Genomic DNA, 19,188 nt, shown 5'->3' with positions numbered 1-19,188 from the left:
ACCAGTTCACACTGATATAAATACATGATTCAGGAAATACATAAATGGGAAAGGAGAGACAAACTTCCTTACAGAGGATTTAGCATATGTAGATAGGCCCCCTCCTGGGAGGTGGAGCTTAATTCCCACTGTCTGCCCCTTCCTGTGGGGGTGGGCTATGCTCATGACCCGCTTCCAGACACTAGAGTATGGAAAGGGAAAAATAGTAACTTTCTAGTGGAGAAACCTGGCAAAGACCAGCTTAGCCAAGTGAAGAAGTTAACATCCCCAGGGATGTCATGTGAATATTGGGTCCCCCCTGATACGTGACAAGGACACTCCATCTTTGTGGCATGTTTTCCGAAAACCATAACCCCAGTCGAATAAAAGAAAAGGATCAGGCAAATCAGATATGAACACAATCCAATCCAATCAAGTATCCTGGAAAATGACACCTGGTCAGTACTCCTTAAGACCCTCGAGGTCATGAAAGACAGACCAAGAAACTGTCACAGACCAGAGGAGGTTAAGAAGACATAGTGACAAAAGGCAGCGTGGTGTCCTGTGTTGGGTCCTGGAGCCTGAAGTTCAGGTAATAATCATGGGCCAATGTTGGTGTCTTGGTTTAGAAGACTGTACTGTGGTAATGTAAAATGCTTAAAATGGGGGAAGTGGAGGGAGAGGTATACAAGAACTCTCTGTACTATCATTACAACTTTTACATAAATCTAGAAATTATTCCAAAAGGAAAACGTTATTTACTTAAGGGGGGAAAGCAGCTTTGAGTTACCAGGAGAAAACTACAAAATCCTTATGTAACTACTAATGTAGCTTAATGATGGGAGAGTTCTCTGGGACTGTTTCCAGCCCCAGAAGTTTGCTAAGTAAAGTTTGCTAAACTTTACTCTTGTAGCTACACAACTGTAATGGCTGGAAGGGGTGAAGGTGACCACAGCAAGGAGGCTCACGGGATAGACCAGAAAATACAGACATTAGCGCAAACAGCCAGCAGGGGGCGCTATTTGGCACCGGTGCCAACCGCTTTCTCTACCTCAGCAGCTCCCGGGGTGTTGCACTAACTCCAAGTGGGGTAATAATTCTAAGTCCCCCCAAAAAGGAGAAATTGTGTCCAAGATTTTCAGTGTGAGAAATCAGGAATATATATTTGGAACAGGGACCTGACACGTTATATATAAATTTTGGAGTTTCAGAAAGGAGATCTGTTTGAGGGGTTCAGAAGAGTCGTTCATTTGGATTTTTACCAGCTGGGTTAACAAGGAGATCCGGCCCATCGAATTTCCCCATTGTCTGTAAGTCTACCAGCCTAGAGTTTTCCCTTAGAAGTTCTAATTAGCTTCCTGGTCAGTCCACAAAACGGGAAATAGAGCCTAATGAGAAAACACCCAGATTTTTGCAAATAGCCTTTTCTACCCCTAGAGGAGGTCTACTTCAGGTCATTCTTGCCAGATTGAGAGACTGAAGGGATGAAAGAATGAATGCTTTCCCACTAAGTTAGGAAAAGAGAAGCAGCAACGTGGTTCTCCTGTGATCCCAGAGTGTGAGCTGCCAGATGACACTGCAAGCAGCCCCGGTGGGTCCCTTGGTTCCTGCGCTGGGTTGTTTTGCCAAGGAGCTAAGGCTTCACCTGTGCTCTTCCCTCTGCATCCCCACCCTGCCCTCCGATGTCATCTGGGAGGCCTGTGGACGTTTGATGACAACACAGACCTCAAGAGTCCTTCTGTGTGAGTTTTTGCTGAGGACACCTACCTAAGGCCGTGTGCTGCCAGGCCCTCCACTCCACTGGCCTCAGAAAATCTCTGACCAGAAACGCCTGGTCTCAGGGTGCCTCATCACGGCAGTAGGTCCCCACAGGAGTCGTAAAAGCACAACTACGTGATCAGGTTGGGGATGACAGACTTGCCTAGCAGAAGGTCTGTTCTGAAGAGCTCTCTGGTCCATTTGGTCACTGGCCCCTCAGGCCTGGGTACAGGCAAAGCCATATCTGCTCAAGAATGGAATCTGTGCAAAGGCACCATGGAGACGGAAATGCCACCCTTCCCAAGGATGCACCAACAAGCCCCTGACTCCAGGCGCTTCTCATCACACCCATTCACCAGAGGGGAGGAACAGGCGACTCTGCTTCCTTGGGGATTGGCTTGGGACTTTTGGAAAAGTGGATGATGTCTCCTTTTCTTCCCTCTTCCCCCAAATTCCTACTCTCAATCCTGTTAGGAAGGTTCGGGTGAGGCAGTGGGAATGTTTTCTAATGTCGTGCACATCTGGGGTTTCTTTGTTTGTTTTGCCTACCCTGCATCCATTTCTGCATCTTCTGGATGGGCACCTGAACTTTTGTGGAGCAGACAGCTTCCTCCCTCCCGCCCCCCAGTTTTGAGTCCATATAATTATGGTGGGTTGGTCCCTTCTGCTCCAGGGGAGAGACCACGACCCAGGCCTGGCAATCAGAGCATTCCATGTCTCTGGCCTCAGTGATAGGTTCAGGGATAGGCACATGGTCCAAGTCAAAGCTAATTAAGAAATTTCTTCTCTTTTTGGAGCTGCTAAATTTGGAGGGTGCTGGGGCTACTGGTGGCCATCTCACTACAGGTAAGGCAAGGGACTGCCTGAGATTTTGAAGCTAACAGAGATAAGACAGATTCCTGACCATTGTTTGGGCACCCGGATCCAGCTGTGCCTGAAGCTGGTACTTTTGGCCTTTGAAGTTACATGAGCTCCTCCCCTCCCCCCCGCCTTAGGCTAGTTTGAGTTGGGTTTCTAACCCTTGCAAACAATAAAATTTCCTAGAAAATATGCTTATTGAGACTTTAGCACAAGCATCAGGATGTAGTCAGAATGAGAGGTGTTAGGCAGGTTATGATATACTCAAATACAACCCGCCAAACTGTAAACATGCACCACATTTATCTTTTAACTTGTAAAAGTAAAGCAGCGGCCCAGAGAAGAAGTGATTTAAGACCAAGGAACCAACCATAAGACCAGTGGTGAAACGTTATACAGAGAAACTTTGAACAAATAAACAGTTCTCTAGCTGCAACAGACTTCAGACTACGAATCTCAAATATCCTTTTCAAAAGTCATACGAGGAAGAACATTCCAAAGTTTTAAAAGAGAACTTTCCAACTGAAAAAAACAGTAGAATGTATGATATGCATCTGTTGTGTATATATTAACGCCTAGCCAATTTATCAGACATATCGCAGTGATTACGACATGTGCAAATGCATATATATATATATGTATCTACATATTTAGAACCACGTGTTTCCAGCTTTTTCACAAGAGATGTGGTGAAAAGACTGTTCAAATCTATTTTTTTAGCTTGCCTAATTTTTCTTATTCCTCAGTTAACCAAGTAAAAGCAAGTAAGCAGCACAGGTCCTGGAACACGGTAGGGCTCGGGCTGGGCCAGCTCCCTCTCCCTGTCCTCACCTGTCCTCACCTCCATTTTCAGCTCTTCTTTCAGAAAACTAAGTAAAAGAGGAGAGTGGGTGGCGCGTGGGGTTATAACAGAGGCTGGTCAATGTTTTCTGCAGAGCTAGACAGTAGATGTTTCCAGCTTCGCGTGCCGTAGGCTCCGCCCAGCTACCTGAGCCGCCGAAGCGGGAGAGCAGACGGAGGCCATACCTACGTGAAACAGGACGGCTGGCTTCCCATAAAACTTTATTTACAAACATGGGCGACGGCCCGGATTTGGCCTGTGGGCTGTAGTGTGCCAGCCGCTGGGTAGGAGCATGGGACTCGGCATCACACGGAATCGGGTGCTGCTCCCTCTTTGTCCGTGAGTCCGTGGGAACTTGACCAATGTGCTCCTTTTGGGCCTCGTCTGAAAAATCAGGATGGTAACAGCTGCTTCTCAGCTGGTGAGAAGGGAACGAGATGGTGCACAGACCACGCTTAGAGGACTTCTGGTATGTGATACGTGCGCGCTGGACCTTAGCCAGCAGACAGGACTGTCATCAGCAAAGAGCAAAAAGAAAGGGCGTGACCGGATTTGCCCTGGAGCCGCCGCAGAAGCCCCAGGAAAAAGCTAGCGGAGGCAAATAAGCGCAGTAGCGTTTTCTTCTACTGTTGGTGGCTTTTGTTTTTACCGCCATGAAAAACCTTCCCCATCAGCAGGGGCAACTGAAGTTAGCCTGGGGCCCCCAGGACATGCCTTGACCGCCCGCAGTGAAGGACCTGCCTGAGTTCTCACAGCACCATGGGGCTCCAGGTCCCCCCCACCCCGTTAGGAAAAGCCTCTAGACGCCCAGGGACTCGGGAGAGCGGCCTTGCAATCCCAGCGTTGGCTGTAACCAGTACAGAACCTTGAGGAAGTCGCAGGAGATCTTTGAGGGCCATTTCCTCAACGATAGGGTGGTCCCAATGACCTCTCCAGAAACTCTGAGGGGAGAAGGCGGACCTGTGATTAATGCGTATCTGCTTGGCAGAAACTGGAAACTAAAGCTTAGAGAGGTGACATAGGTTGTAGCTGGAATTTGAACCTGGGTCTATCGAACTCTAAAGCATTTGCTTTCTTCACTGTATCTGCAAAGCTTCCCCATCGCAGCGGTGAGCAGCAAGGGGTGCGGGGCGGATAGAACTGCTCTTTGTGTCGGGTAGGATGTCATGGCGTTGTAGGAAGGATGAAGGACATATCCAGGTCCCTTGGGAGAGTGCGGCTGGACTGCGAGCAGGGCCCAGCAGCTACAGGGAAGGGTACTCATGTTTACCTCTGCGGGACCCCCTGCTGGCCCCTGTGGGCAAGGTTAACCCGGAGCCCGATCTGGGGTAGTTGCTGGTGGGGCCATGCACGGGGCGAGGAAAACTGCTGCCAAGGGCTGTCAACCCGTTCATGAAACCCCTCTACACATCACTTGGGGTGCCCGGCTTCCTTTCTTCCTTCTGGGCATTTCCATTAGACTTGCCATATTTCAGAACAGAGAAAGATACGATTTATAGATTTGGGCGAGGTGGGTTTCCTTGCCCAGCTGCTTTATCAGAACACCACCACCATGAATAGGACAGCTTGTTTCCACACCTCCCTTCCCGGAGACCAGAAAGCACTCAAAAATGCAACCACAGACAAAACCCACAATATGGCGGACACATCCGGCTGTGTGACTTCTATTGCCCACTCCTGGTGCTGAAGCAGAAACTCTGTTATTACTTACCTGGTTGCTTTGGGGCATTGCAAATGGCCCTGCAGCTCATGTCCCGCATAGCTGGGGGGGTGGGGGGTGGTGCCCTCCACACGGACTCTAATGTGAATGGGGACCCTGGAGTTGTGCAACATGGAGGCCCTAGGTTAGACTTTGGCGAAAGAGCTGTGATTTACAAAGCATATTCCCGGACATATCCCCGGGGCAGGTGCCAATGTATTTTGTCAACCAAGAGGGCTTTGGGGGTATATTTTTTCATCTTGGATGTCATCCCCCAGGTAATTTATATGCACATGGTTGGGGAGGTCTTGGAGGTTTCCTGTTTAAAGGAACATTCCGAGAGGAATGCTTGTTTGCTTGATTCTAAAGCTGAGAGTTACCATGAGCTTGTCAGAGGGGCCGGACACAGGGCCAAGCGATTTACACACATTATGCGCTTAATGCCACAGTCACTTCATGCGGTACTCCAACTTTCCAGCAGTGGGAACGGAGCTGTGAGAGCGAGGTGACCTGTGCACAAGCCCACAGCATAAGCACGGGGCTGGGACTGTGCTCGAGGCAGCCTGACCAGGACGCACACTTCCCACCGTGACATCTGCTAACACAGGTGGCTCCCTGACCTCCCACCACCCTCCACCCCCATCCCCAAGACAAGGCTGTCACATCCCTTCCGACTGGGTATGGTCACACAGAGCCTGCAACAAATGTTTTCCTTTGGGAACTCTTTGTCAGGAAGGGAATAGCTCTGGCCAAGTCCAACCCTTTTGATTTCATGACGATCCTCCTTGAGAACTCTACCTCAGGGAGAAACACCTGGGAGCCAAAAAACCAGTCAGAAACAAGAGCATGCAGCAATCAAGACGGCCACATATTTCTTAGAAAAGCTGGACCTCAAAGTATTTAATGAGAGATGCCCTTCATTACCTCCTCTGTCTGCTCCCTCCCTTCCTCCCTCCTTCCCTTCCCTTCCCTTCCTCCCTTCCCTCCTTCCAGTCCACGAGGCTGCCCTCACTCAGGCCCTGCAGCGAACCCCTCCATTAATAACAGCTCAGAGGATGGTTGCAGGAAAGTCCCTCAATGTAGGAATGCCCTGAGCAGACAGCACGTTTGGGACGATGGAGGAGGGGAGAGTCCTGCGGGGGAAGGTGGCTCCCTGGGAAAGTTTAGGCTGCTGTAAGCGCCCTGGGCACAGGCCAGGGGAACATTTGTGCAGCTGCTTGCAGTCACGTAGGGGGAATGAAGCGGGATGCAAATGCTTGTAGAAATAAGAATTTTAAAAATATGTGTATGTTCAAGTGACCACAAAAGTGTGCTTTGTTCTCTTTGAAAACCAGTCGGCAATCCTGCTCTAGCTGGCATTAGATGAAAGGTTTTCTTCCCTCTGCTCCCCACAAGTGGGGATAGAGATTAATTCTGCATTGCCCAGCTGTGTGACGCTGGGGAAGTTACTTAACCTCTCTGAGTTTTGGATTTCTTGTCTGTAAGATGGAGACAGGAGAACCCATCTCATAGGTTATTGTAGGTGTTAAATAAGGGAGAGCAGGCAAACTGCTTAGCACAGCGTCGTCCGTATCCACGACTCCTGCTACTCCACAGATTTCTCTTTTTACAAAGCGTCCTCGTCTTTTCTAGTCAAGGTTCGAGGTCTTCCTCACTGTTTCTTACACTTACCTGATATCAGAAGCACCTCGTGAAATGAGGTACCCCTTCCCTACCTATACACCTGTGTGCATGACACCCTTATTCACAACAGCCAAAAGCTGGAAACAGTCATCGATGGATGAACGCCTCAACAAAGTGTGGTGTAGACACACGACGGACTATTACTCAGCTTTAAAAAGGAAGGGGATTCTGACACCTGCTACAACATGGGCGTACCTCGAGGTCCTGGCCCTACATAAGTGAAGTGAGACAGTCACAACGGACAAACACTGTAAGATTCCACTTGCACAAGGTGCCCAGAGTGGTCAAATGCAGAGAGACAGAAAGAACGGTGCTGGGGGCGGAAGGAGGAGGGAGTTTTTAATTAAGGGGCACAGAGTTTGAGTTTGGGAAGGTGAACAGAGTTCTGGAGACGGCTGTAGAACCATGTGCATGTAATGCTCTGCAACTCTATACTTAAAAACAGTTACGATGGTGAATGTTTTCAGTATTTGGCCACTATCTTTAAAATTAAAAATTAAAAACACACAAAAAAACCTAAGTACCTCCAAGGTTTTTTGGAGAGTAACAGAAATGGATGGAAATGTTCTGAAAGTAGGTTGTGGTGATGTCTAACTCTGTAAACGTACAAAAATGGGGGGCGCTTGGGTGGCTCAGTCGGCTAAGCGTCTGTCTTCAGCTCAGGTCATGATCTCAGGGTCTTGATCCCATCAAGTCTCGGGTCGGGCTCCCCGGCTCAGCTCTCCCTCTCCCCCAGCTTGTGCTCTCTCTCACTCTCTCTCTCTTAAATAAATAAATAAAATGTTTAAAAAAACATACAAAAATGGGCTGAATGGGCTGAATCGTAGGCTTACAATGAATGAAGTTTATGTTATGTAAATTATACTTCAAGGAAGCTGTTAAAAGCAGGCAAACAAACAAATGCTGGGTTATGAGGAAGCTTTTGGGGGCGATGAATAGGTTTACTGCCTTGACTGTGGCAATTGTTATCTGGGTGCACACACGTGTGTCAAAGCCCATCAGACTGTATCTTTTAAACACGTGCAGCTGCTTGTATGTCAATCATATCTCCATAAAGCTGTGGTTTTTTTCCTTTTTTTTTTTTTTTTTTAAAGTAGGCTCTATGCCCAGCTTGGAGCCCAATGCGAGGCTTGAACTCACGACCCGGAGATCAAGACCTGAGCTGAGATCAAGAGTCAGACACTGAACTGGCTAAGCCACCCGGGCGCCCCTCCATAAAGCTATTTTTAAAAAAGCAGCACAGTTTTCCATATACAAACGAACTCCTCGTGATTTTTTCCAACAATGCCCCCTTTTGATGGATATTTAGGTTTCAATTTTTGTGCCCCTATAAATAATATTTCCATAAATATCTTCGTATGAAAAAAATGCAGACATTGTTTGTCGCCCTTTCCCCTGCTGGCAAGCCACAAAATGAGAATTTCCCAGGCAGGGGGCAGGGGGGCCTGGGAACCTGTAATTTTGTTGAACATTCCAGAAACGTTCTTATAATCAGACATGTTTGAGAAACATTGACTCAAACGTCACAAACTTGGATTTACAGGCTTTGGGGTTTGAAACTCCATTTTCTTTGGTTCTTAAAAAAAAATCTGTAAATGCTCTAGATAAGGGATTCGTATTTAGGTTTCCCTTCCGTTGGGGGTACATCAGAATCACCAAAGAGCCTGTGAGAATGTGTATTCCCCAATGGAGGCCCCGCTCCCAGGCAGGCTGTGTAGGGTCATCAGATTTAACATAAATAAATACATAGATTAAAAATATATATAAATGAAATATAGGGTATCCAATTAATTCTGAATTTCAGACAAATACCAAATAATTTTTTTAGCATAAGAGATATCAATATTTGGGACATACTCATACTAAAAGATTATTTGTTTACCTGAAATTCAGATTTAACTGGGGGTTCTGTGTTTTTTTCTGGCTACCTTAGTATGAGTCCTTGGGCCTGGATGAGGCCAGGAACCTGCACTGCTGGTCTGCTCCCCACCGGGGTCTGATGTGGGTGAGTGTGGGGGGATCAGGTCAACACCTGGGTCAGGAGCCCCCTCAGCGCTACCCCAGGACCCTGGTGCATTCCATGAGCAAACACACTTTCACGGTCTAAGAAGGATAAGGCAGCTGAGCAGCAGCCGAAAAACCTGCCCCACATCTTCAAAGCCAAACATGACGGACGTGGCATCATGGCCCATGCAGCCTGAGGGACGCCGTCCGTCTTCCTGGGGTGCACAATTAGGGCTGCCTGTGGGCTCAAAACCTCAGAAGTCTGTCTAGATCCTCCACATTTTATTAATTTATACCCAGCCTTGTCCCAGAAAGGATTTTCAGCTCAGAGGCCTCAGTCCATGTTGCGTTCTTGGGGCAGCGAGTATGATCAGGACGCCGTCCCTCTGGGACACGCACGACAGATGTTAATTGTGCGCTCACCGTGAATGGGCACGGTGCTGGTTTTACAATTATAACCATCTCTCTCCACCCTCAAGCTGAGCCTGCAAGGTCATTGCTGTCATTGGCCCCATTTTGTAGAGGAGGAAACGGGAGGTTCTGGGGGAGTCCAGCGACTTGCTCAGGAGCACATATGAGAATGGTAGAGCTGGGATTCTGACCAAAGCCTGAGCTGCTAACTTTCCTCCCCCTACCCTCCCACCCCTACCCCCAGTCTGCCTCCCCCATAAACGGCGTGCTCCTTGGGATGGAGCTTTAATGGGGAAGTTTTGTATTGCATTTTGCTTAAACTGGGGCCAGGTTTTAGGTCAGGATCCCAAGGACATTTCTGATGGGGGTATGAGAACAGCTGCCATGTGCTGAGTCTCCGCTCCAGGCGGACACTGACTTTCACGCTTTATAGATAGATATCCTCTCCATGCCGCGCATCACCGGAAGCCTGAGAGCCACGCATATACAGAACCCTGGCTGAGGTCACAAAGCAAGGAAGCTGCAGAGTGCTGATCTGCCTGAGAAAAAGCATCCATCTCCGAGTTTTCAAAAGCACATGCTGCTGAGAAAGACAACTATCATATGATTTCTCTCATCTATGGAACATAAGAACTAGGATGATCAGTAGGGGAAGAAAGGGATAAAGAAAGGGGGGGTAATCAGAAGGAGGAATGAAACATGAGAGACTATGGACTATGAGAAACAAACTGAGGACTTCAGAGGGGAGGGGGTTGGGGGAACGGGGAACATAGGCGAGGGGGATTAAGAGGTACAAATTTCTAGTTATAACTGAGTCACGGGGATGGAAGGTACAGTATAGAGAATACAGTGGGATGTACTGTATGGTGACTAACATAATATAATAAAAAATCATTAAAAAAAAAAAAAAAAAAAAAAAAAAAACAAAAGCACATGCTGCTTTCCTCTTGCCCTAACCAAGCTTTGCATTTTCAGGAAAGCTATGGTTCTGGGTTCCTGTGCCACTCTTACATGTCATTCCAGGAAATGCCCAGAAGAGGGCGCAAGGATGCACACTGCACGAGGACCCTCCTGGATTGGTGTGAACCTTGCAAGGTCCGGTGGGTCAAGGTCACTGTGTGCACAACGTGAAATCCGAGTGTCGTGCTGTGGACAAGCACCACTCTTTGGATGCACAGAAGGGGACAGGACACGGCACCTCTGGCCCCCTACCCTGCAGGGGCCTGGACTCACCGAGTGTGGGTTTTCGATGACCAGTTCGTAGGTCAGCCCTCCGGACCCAAATCTCAGGATGTCTCCAGGCAGCAGCTTCACGGCCACATTCTGAATGTGGCACTCGTTGACGAAGGTGCCGTTTCGGGAATTGAAGTCCTGGAGAACAAAGCTGTCCTCGGCCTCATTATATTCAATAAGTGCGTGATGGTTGTCGATGTCAGCAGACTGAAATGCAGAAGGAGGACAGCTGTGACCGGGGCCCCTAACACCTGCTCGTGAGCACCTGGTGCCGGACCGTGCTCAGCCCCTCGCCCGGCCACCTGGTAACCTACAACCCTCATTTAAAAATGATGATGCTCGGGCTCTGGGCTGGGCGTGGAGCCTGCTTAAGATTATTCTCTCCCTTTCCCTCTGCCCCACCCCCACAACACCCTCTTCCTAAAAAAAAAAAAAAAAAAAAAAATGACACTCAGAGTCAGAGCAGTTAAGTGACCTGGCCCAGGCCACATGGTAAGTGTGTGATGGGGCTGGGGTATGCGCTCTCTGACTCCAGACCCAGAGCAGGCGCCCAAGTTGTGGGGTGGGGAATCAGGCAGCACAGACTGGCACAGAGTTTGAATGAGCACATATCCGGCCAGGGAGTTGGCCACTTTCTCTTTCGCTGACCCCACATAGGTACACTTTTGGTTGTCCAGAATGGCAGGACAGAAAGCAAAAATGGCCCCAAACACAAACTAGAAACATCAGTTGGCAAGTGACAGCTGTCCACTCTCCTGCAGGGAAAATACCAAGTGTGTGGAATAAGGTACATAGAGCTAACGGAGGGGAGAGTGTCTAATGATTGTTGTTAATTTTTTGTTCAATTCATTTTAAAAAATGTTACAGAAAATGAGAATTGGAGAAAAGCACAAAGAAGACATTAAGATCACTTAGGCTCCCATCCCCCAGAGGCAGACACTGTTAGCGCTGTGGCTCATTCCTCCCAGTCTTCTGTCTATGCTTATGATCTTTTTAAAAAGTTTAAACAAAACTGAGATCACACCACATAACATAGTTTTTAAACTACTTTTACAAAACCTGTAAAATGTGTACAATGAAGGTTTTTCCATGTGATTAGTTATTTCTATTGCTTCTTAAAAGCTGCTCAGAATTTATCTAATCGGAGATGATCTGCTTTTCAATAGGGGGCCGGGGTGTGACTACATTTCCAAAAAGAAAGGGACCCCAGCCCAGACAGTGTGTCTGTGAGTTGGCAATGGGGGGCGAAAGGCTCTTCAGTAATTTCTCCTTGGTCAGCAGACTGAGCAAAGTTCACACCTGGGAGGAAATACTACCTTCCTGGGTCTTGGGGCTCTGGACTGTGGCTGTTGGGCACGTACGAAGTCCTTCTCTTTTCAGGACACTGTGCCTATTAGACATCCACCCTGGCCTGAGATTTTGCAATTAGTTTCTGAATTTATCTTCTCGGAGTGCCTCGTCTGACATTCACAAAAAGAGTACTTGTACTTAGAAGAGTATAAAGTCCCATAATAAAACACAAAGTGTAAAGTCCCATAATACAACAATACCAATAGCTTGTATTGATAATATAATAATAGCTTATATTATATAGCTTATATTATTATACAGTAATATAATAATTTGTATTAATAGGATATATTAATTCAACATTACATGCCAGGAAATTGGCTAAGTGCTCTACTGCATTATCCCATTTCATCTACACAATAACCCAAAGAGATCATTCTCCATTTTTTAGATAAGGAAACTGAGGCACGGAATGATTAAATTTGCCCAGATTCACCCAGCTCGGCAAGCCTGGCTCGTATTCAGATTTGCTTGATTCAAATGTCTGTGTTCTTACCCACATTGCAAATTTTTATCATACATTTGGGTACCCAAAATATTGAAATGCAAAATGAAAGCAGGAGGAACTATACTAATTTCAGATGGAACAGACTTCAGAGCAAGAAATATTACCAGGGATCAAGAGAGGCTTTATATATGGTGATAAAAGGGTCAATTCTCCAAAAGGACAAAACAATCCTTAATTGCATGTGCCTAAAGATAGAGCATCAGAATAAGTGAGGCAGAAAGTGACAGGAGTTTGAGGAGAAACCGACAAATCCATTCTGATCGTTGGAGCCTTCAACATCCCTGTATCAGGAATGGACAGATTCATCAGGCAGAAAATTAGTAAGAATAAGGCTGAACTGAACACCAGCATCAGTCAACTGGATCTAATTGACATGTATAGATTGCTTCACCAAATAACAACAAAATGCACGCTGTTCTGAAGCTCACGCAGAACATTCATCAAGGTAGACCACATTCTGAGCCACAAAACATAACTCATCTGGGGCGCCTGGGTGGCACAGCGGTTAAGCGTCTGCCTTCGGCTCAGGGCATGATCCCAGCGTTATGGGATCGAGCCCCACATCAGGCTCCTCTGCTATGAGCCTGCTTCTTCCTCTCCCACTCCCCCTGCTTGTGTTCCCTCTCTCGCTGGCTGTCTCTATCTCTGTCGAATAAATAAATAAAATCTTTAAAAAAAAAACATAACTCATCAAATTTAAAAGAACAGAAATCATACAAAGCATGCTCTCAGCCTGCGATAGAATCAAACTAGGAATCAATAGCAGAAAGACAGCTGAAAATTCCAAAGTATTTGGAGATTAAACAACCTGCTTCTAAATAGCATGTTGGTCAAGGAAGAAGTCATAAGAAAAAGAAAAAATTACCTAAATGAAATGAAAGTACATGCAAAGGAAAATACAACTTATCAGAATTTGTGTGATACAGGAAAGCAGCGCTGAGAAGGAAATTCATAGCACAGAATGCATATATTAGAAAAGAAAGACTTAGAATCAATAATAGAAGCTTCCACCTTAGGAAATTAGAGAATGAAAAGCAAGATATAGACCCATGTCTATTAAAGAATTTGTATCTATAATTGATAACCTCCCAAAACAGAAAGCACCAGGCCCAGATGGGTTCATTGGTGAATTTCATCAAACACTTAAGGAAAAAATGATACCAGTTCTCTACAACCTCTTCCAGAAAATAGAAACAGAAGGAACACTTCCTAACTCATTCTATTTGGACAACATTACCCTAATACCAAAACCAGACAAAAATATTACAAGAAGAGAAAACTTCAGACCAATACTTTCATGAACGTCGATGTAAAATCCTCAATAAAATATTAACAAATCGAATCCAACAATGTATACAAAGAATTATACACTACGAGCAAGTATGCAGGTATGCGAGGCGGGGTCAACACTTGAAAATCAATTAATGTAATCTATCACCTCAACCGCTGAGGGAGGAAAAGTCACATGATCATATCATTAGATGAAGAAAGAGCATTTGACAAAATTCAACACCTAGTCATCATTAAAAAGCAAAACCACAAAATTGTTGGCACATTTGGACTAGAAGGGAACTTCCTCAACCTGATAAAGAACATCTACAAAAACCCTAAAGCTAACATCACACTTAATAGTGAGAAACTAAGAACTTTCCCATTACGTTCAGGAACAAGACAAAGATGCCCCCTCTCATACTACTTTTTTTTTTCTTCAAGATTTTATTTGTTTATTTGACAGAGACAGAGACAGCCAGCGAGAGAGGGAACACAAGCAGGGGGAGTGGGAGAGGAAGAAGCAGGCTCATAGCAGAGGAGCCTGATGTGGGGCTCGATCCCAGAACGCCGGGATCACACCCTGAGCTGAAGGCAGACGCTTAACCGCTGTGCCACCCAGGCGCCCCAGTCTCATACTACTTTTTAACACAGTATGGTGTCCTAGCCAGGACAGACAAGAAAAGGAAATAAAAGGTACATAGATCGGGAAGGAAGAAATAAAACTGTCTCTGGTTGCAGAGGACATGATCGCCTATGCAGAAAATCCCAAAGAATCAACAAAAACACTCCTAGAACTGATAAGCAATTATAGGAGGGTGGCAAGGTACAAAATTAATATACAAAAATTGATTGCTTTCCTATAAACCAGCAACGAACAACTGGAATTAGAAATTAAAAACACAACACCATTTACGTTAGCACCAAAAACAAAACAAAACAAAACAAAAAAACGGAAAAGAAAGACAGACCAGACAGACAGACTTAGGTATAAATCTAACAAAATATGTAAAGATCTATATGAAGAAAACTATAAAAACCTTGATGAAAGAAATCAAAGAAGATCTAAATAGACGACAAGATAGCCCATGTTTATTTGTAATTCCTTATGATATATGATGTTTAGCATCTTCTCATAGGCTTATTTGCCATCTGTATATCTTCTTTGGTGAGGTGTCTATTCATATCTTTCGTCCATTTGTAAACTGTGTTGTCTGTTTCCTTACAGTTGAGTTTTAAGACTCATTTATTTTGGATACATGCTTATAGCATTCTTATTCATAATTGCCCCAAACTGGAACCAACCCAAGATGTCCTTTAAAAGGTAAATGGACAGGCAAACTGTGGTACATTCGTCCAATAAAATAATAGTGATAAAAAGAAATGAGCTATCAAGTCACAAAACCATGGAGGAACCATGTAAATGCATATAGCTTAGTGAAAGAAGCCAGTCTGAAAGGGCTACATAGTGTACAATTTCAACTATATGAAATTCCGAAAAAAGAAAACTATAGCGACAGTAAAAAGATCAGTGGTTTCCAGTTGGATGGAACTGGAATGGAATGGAATTCTAAATGGAATTCCAGTTGGATGGATTCATCCTGTCCAGAGCGGTGGATGTGGGATGGGATGAATAGGGCGAGCACAGGGATTTGAGGGCAGTGAAACTATTCTGTATGACATGGCAGTGGTGTGTACTTATTATATAATTGCCAAAACCCACAGAATATGCAATGCGAGGAGTAAGCCCTAATGTAAACTATGGACTTTAGTTAATAATAATATATCAATATTGGTTCCTCAGCGGTAACAAATGTCCCATGTTAAAGCAAGACGTTAACGACAGGGGAAGCTCTGTGTGTTTGGGGCATGGGGGTGGGTATATGGGAACTCTATGTACTAGCTGCTCAATATCCCATAAACCTCAATCTGGTCTAAAAAAGAGAGCATTTTTTGTCAATATTAAAATACATCAGTTCTTTGGGAAAGGCCACTCATGTCAAGGTCATCACCATTCCCATTGATCTCTGTGCTCCATGAACCCTTGATAACCTCTCAAAGAGAGAAATTCTATGGGCTGCATTTTGTTTTTCTTTTCCCAGGCCTCCTTACTTTCAGTTCCTCAGTAGCTGTCAGGCCATTATTAAGAAATCAAAGCAAGCAGGAAGTTTTGAATGACTCCATAAAATGGGGTGAGCCCCGGCCACATGTTAGGCCAAGAGAGTGCTTCCTGGGACTGCCCTATAACACCAGACCCCCCGCTTCCTTGGAAAACTGCTAAAAGCTACTGTTAGGACAGAAGCCCTATTGTTGAGGTAGGCTCAATGTGCAAGCTCCACTCTGCTGAGCTGTCCCACGAGTCGCTGGTGGGAATGTGAAAAGGTGCAGCTCGACGTGAAAGACGGTATGGCAGTTCCTCAAAAAATTAAGAATGAAATTATCAGAGGATCCAGCAAGGCCACTTTTGGGTATACATCCAAAAGAACAGAAAGCAAGGGCTCGAAGAGATGTTTGTACACCCATGTTCACAGCATTACGTGCACGAGCTGGAGCATGGAAATAACCCCAGGTCCACTGGTAGATGAGTGGATAAGCAAAATGTGCCAAGTACATACAATGGAATATTATTCAGCCTTAAAAAGGAAGAGAATTCTGATGCATACTACAGCTTGGGATGAACCGTGAAGACATTATGCCGAGTGAAGTAAGCCAGTCATACACAGGCAACCACTGTCTGATTCTACTAATATGAATTACCTACCGTTGTCAAGCTCATAGAAACAGAAAGTAGGATGGTGGCTGCCAGGGATGGAGGGAGGGGAATTTGGGAATTGTTTGATGGTTTAATGGGTACAGCGTTTCAGTTTTGCAAGCTGAAAAAGTGCTGGTTGGTTATTCAACAACGTGAACACACTTAACACTGCTAATCCACACACTTAAAAATGGTTCAAATGGTAAATGGTTATGTGTCTTTTACCACAGTATTAAAAATGGCTAAGCTGGGGGCACCTGGGTGGCTCCGTCAGTTGAGGGCCAGACTCTTGGTTGGCTCTGGTCTTGATCTCAGGGTCATGGGATCAAGTCCTGTGCCGGGTTCTGCGCTCAGTGCAGTCTGCTTGTCCCTCTCCCTCCCCCCATTGTGCACATACTCCCTCTCTCGCTCGCTAGCTCAAATAAATAAATAAATAAATAAAATCTTTTAAAAAAATGGCTAAGATGAAGTGCCTCAGCCAACATCAAGATGCTGGCACGTGGCACTGGCAGGACCAAACTTTGTACCCTTGACTTGTCCCCTATGCTTTTCAGAGTGGACAGTGATTTAATAGTGAGAGAGGAGTGGGGTGGAAGTGAAGTTTTATTATTTATTTATTTATTTGAGAGAGATCACATGCACATGTGTGTGTGCACGGTGGGGGGAAGGGGCAGAGGGAGAGAGACTCTCAAGCAGACTCCATGCTCAGCGTGGAGCCTGACCAGGGGCTCGATGTCAGGACCCTAAGATCATGACCTGAGCCGACACCAAGAGTCAGACGCTCAACCGAACAGTCACCCAGGAGCCCTGGAACATGCATTTTAAAAAGTCTACCGCATTTTAAATATCTTTTAAAAGTATTTAGTGGGTCCATAAAACACGGACTTTAACAAATCCACTAAACACAAGGATCTGCTCCGGTGAGCCCTGGGCTTTGAGGAAGCCTCCCTGCTGCCAAGGCTCCTGATTATCTGGAACCCTCCTTCAGAGCCAGTTCTCAATCCCGCCTCATCTGCGACTCCCAAACCCAGTCTCAGAGCATGACGTTCCTCCTCCTCCTCCCTTCCTCTCGGATTCCTGTGGCCTCTGCTTCCTCATCCACTCCCTGTGGGCATTCCCCTTCACCTGCCCCGGCCTGGCTCCCCGCTCAAGCTCACCAGCTCCTCCAAGTCCATCTCTGTCCCCATCTCCCCACCATCCTCACACTCTGTCCTCAAGTCAGCCCAATCCCAGCCACGTGCTGCTCCCTTCGGGCCCCCCAGCCCCCGGTCTCTGGTCTTTGGACTTTCATTCTACCTCGTAAAGAGCCTTCCAGGTCCTCATCTCCTGTCCCCTGCCAGACGTCCTCCACTTGCCCCCCCGATCCTCACCCACCTGCTCCCCCTTGCCCTCTGCCCTAGCAGGCCAGCCCACGTGGCTGCATCAATGGGCTGATGGGCTCCTTGCCTCTGGTTTCTGGTTGGGGTTGGCCAACAGGGGATCAGAGATCCAAGCAGGGAGGAGAGAGGCTGGGGTATTTCCTCCCTGGCTCCCTCCCTGTGGGGTCACCATGGGCTGGGGACAACCCTCCACCAAAAGCCACAGCTCCTGTTGGGGATTCCAGGAGATGTAACCCCCTCACCCTTCAGGTCTGGCGGGGGGGGGAAGAGCCCCTCAGTCTCAGTGGCTCTGGGCACCACACCATCCTGGGCGGTTTCTTTCAGTCTGGCCACCCTCTGTAGGAGTCCCTTTATGAAACCCACCTCTGTCACTCCACACCCACTCTGAACGGCCCTCTGCTCCCTGCCAGGACCTGGAGTTCCAGCAGGGAGAAGATCTCAGATATGGCTTTCAAGTCCCCTTCTCTCGGCCGCCGAGGGGCTCAGGGTGGTCTTGTCCTCACCCCACCTCGTCTGGTCCCAGCTCACGGAGGGTCTCCTCTTTGTATCTTCAGTCTCAGCATGACCCCCTAACCCGTGAACATGCTCGCCATCCTCAGAACGCCTCCCCTCCCCTCCCCCATTCCTTTCCTGTGTTGTCAAGCTGCCTCGAGAGTGTTCCTTCCCACCTGAGCCCTCAGCCCACTGCCACTGTCACCCACGGCTCCCCAGCCCTGGGGCAGCTGGCACTGTGGTCAGGGGAGGCACGTGGCCTCGTGGTGAGGGGGCTGAAGAGGCAGGACGGTGTGTTGCTTATTGGAGCGGCTTTCGAGGTGGAGGGCCCGGGTTCAAAGTCCAGCTCGCCTACTTCCTAGCCGGGTGACCTTGGGCACGTGACCTAGTCTCTTAGTGCCTCAGTTTCCTCCTCTGTGAATATAGACAATAGAGCGGCCTAGTAGTTATTGGTGACGTGTACGTGAGATAACACACATAAAAGCACTTAGAACTTCGGCACCTAAGGAGAACACCGAAACGCTCACTACCGGGAGCAAGAGGATGGGCTCTGCAGGTGGAAAGCCAGGAGTCCAACCCCACCCCTGCCGCGTCCCAGCTGTGCAGCCTCGGGCAAGTGTCGTGCTTCCCTGGGGCTGCTTCCCATGCAAAAGTGCGTTTCATACGCCATGCTTCACAGGACTGCCAGGAGGTACTGTTTGGAGGAATTTTCAAGGTAGTAGGACGACATTTTAAAAATTAAATGGTGTGTGTGTGCGTGTGTGTGTGTGAGATCTATTTCTTCTTACCTTTCGGTTCTTGGCTATCCCATCTCCCAGCCCCACCCTCCTCACTGCCTCGAGAAAGACGGAGTGCAGAAATAGTGAAAACGGGGGTTTTCAAAAGAATAAGGGTATGAGGAAACAGCCGGGCTCTGGTAAGACAGTGAGTCTGGGAGGAGGAGGGAAGGGGAAGCGTCTCTGCTTCCCTCTG

The 19,188-nt window shown here is 47.0% G+C and overlaps 1 protein-coding gene across 1 annotated transcript in view; it reads right to left on the bottom strand.

Moving 5' to 3' along the window:
- The window catches only part of FHAD1 (forkhead associated phosphopeptide binding domain 1), a 123,332-nt gene that overhangs the window by 94,353 nt on the left and 9,791 nt on the right, over window positions 1-19,188 (bottom strand). The window contains exon 2 of the mRNA XM_040645810.1: window positions 10,467-10,673. Within this exon, the coding sequence (XP_040501744.1) occupies window positions 10,467-10,673 (207 nt within the window). The remainder of the gene's footprint in view (window positions 1-10,466; window positions 10,674-19,188) is intronic.

This window comes from Ursus maritimus, unplaced genomic scaffold, assembly GCF_017311325.1.
Source record: "Ursus maritimus isolate PB19 unplaced genomic scaffold, ASM1731132v1 scaffold_32, whole genome shotgun sequence".
Taxonomy (NCBI): domain Eukaryota; kingdom Metazoa; phylum Chordata; class Mammalia; order Carnivora; family Ursidae; genus Ursus; species Ursus maritimus.
This window is presented reverse-complemented; position numbering and strand designations above follow the sequence as displayed.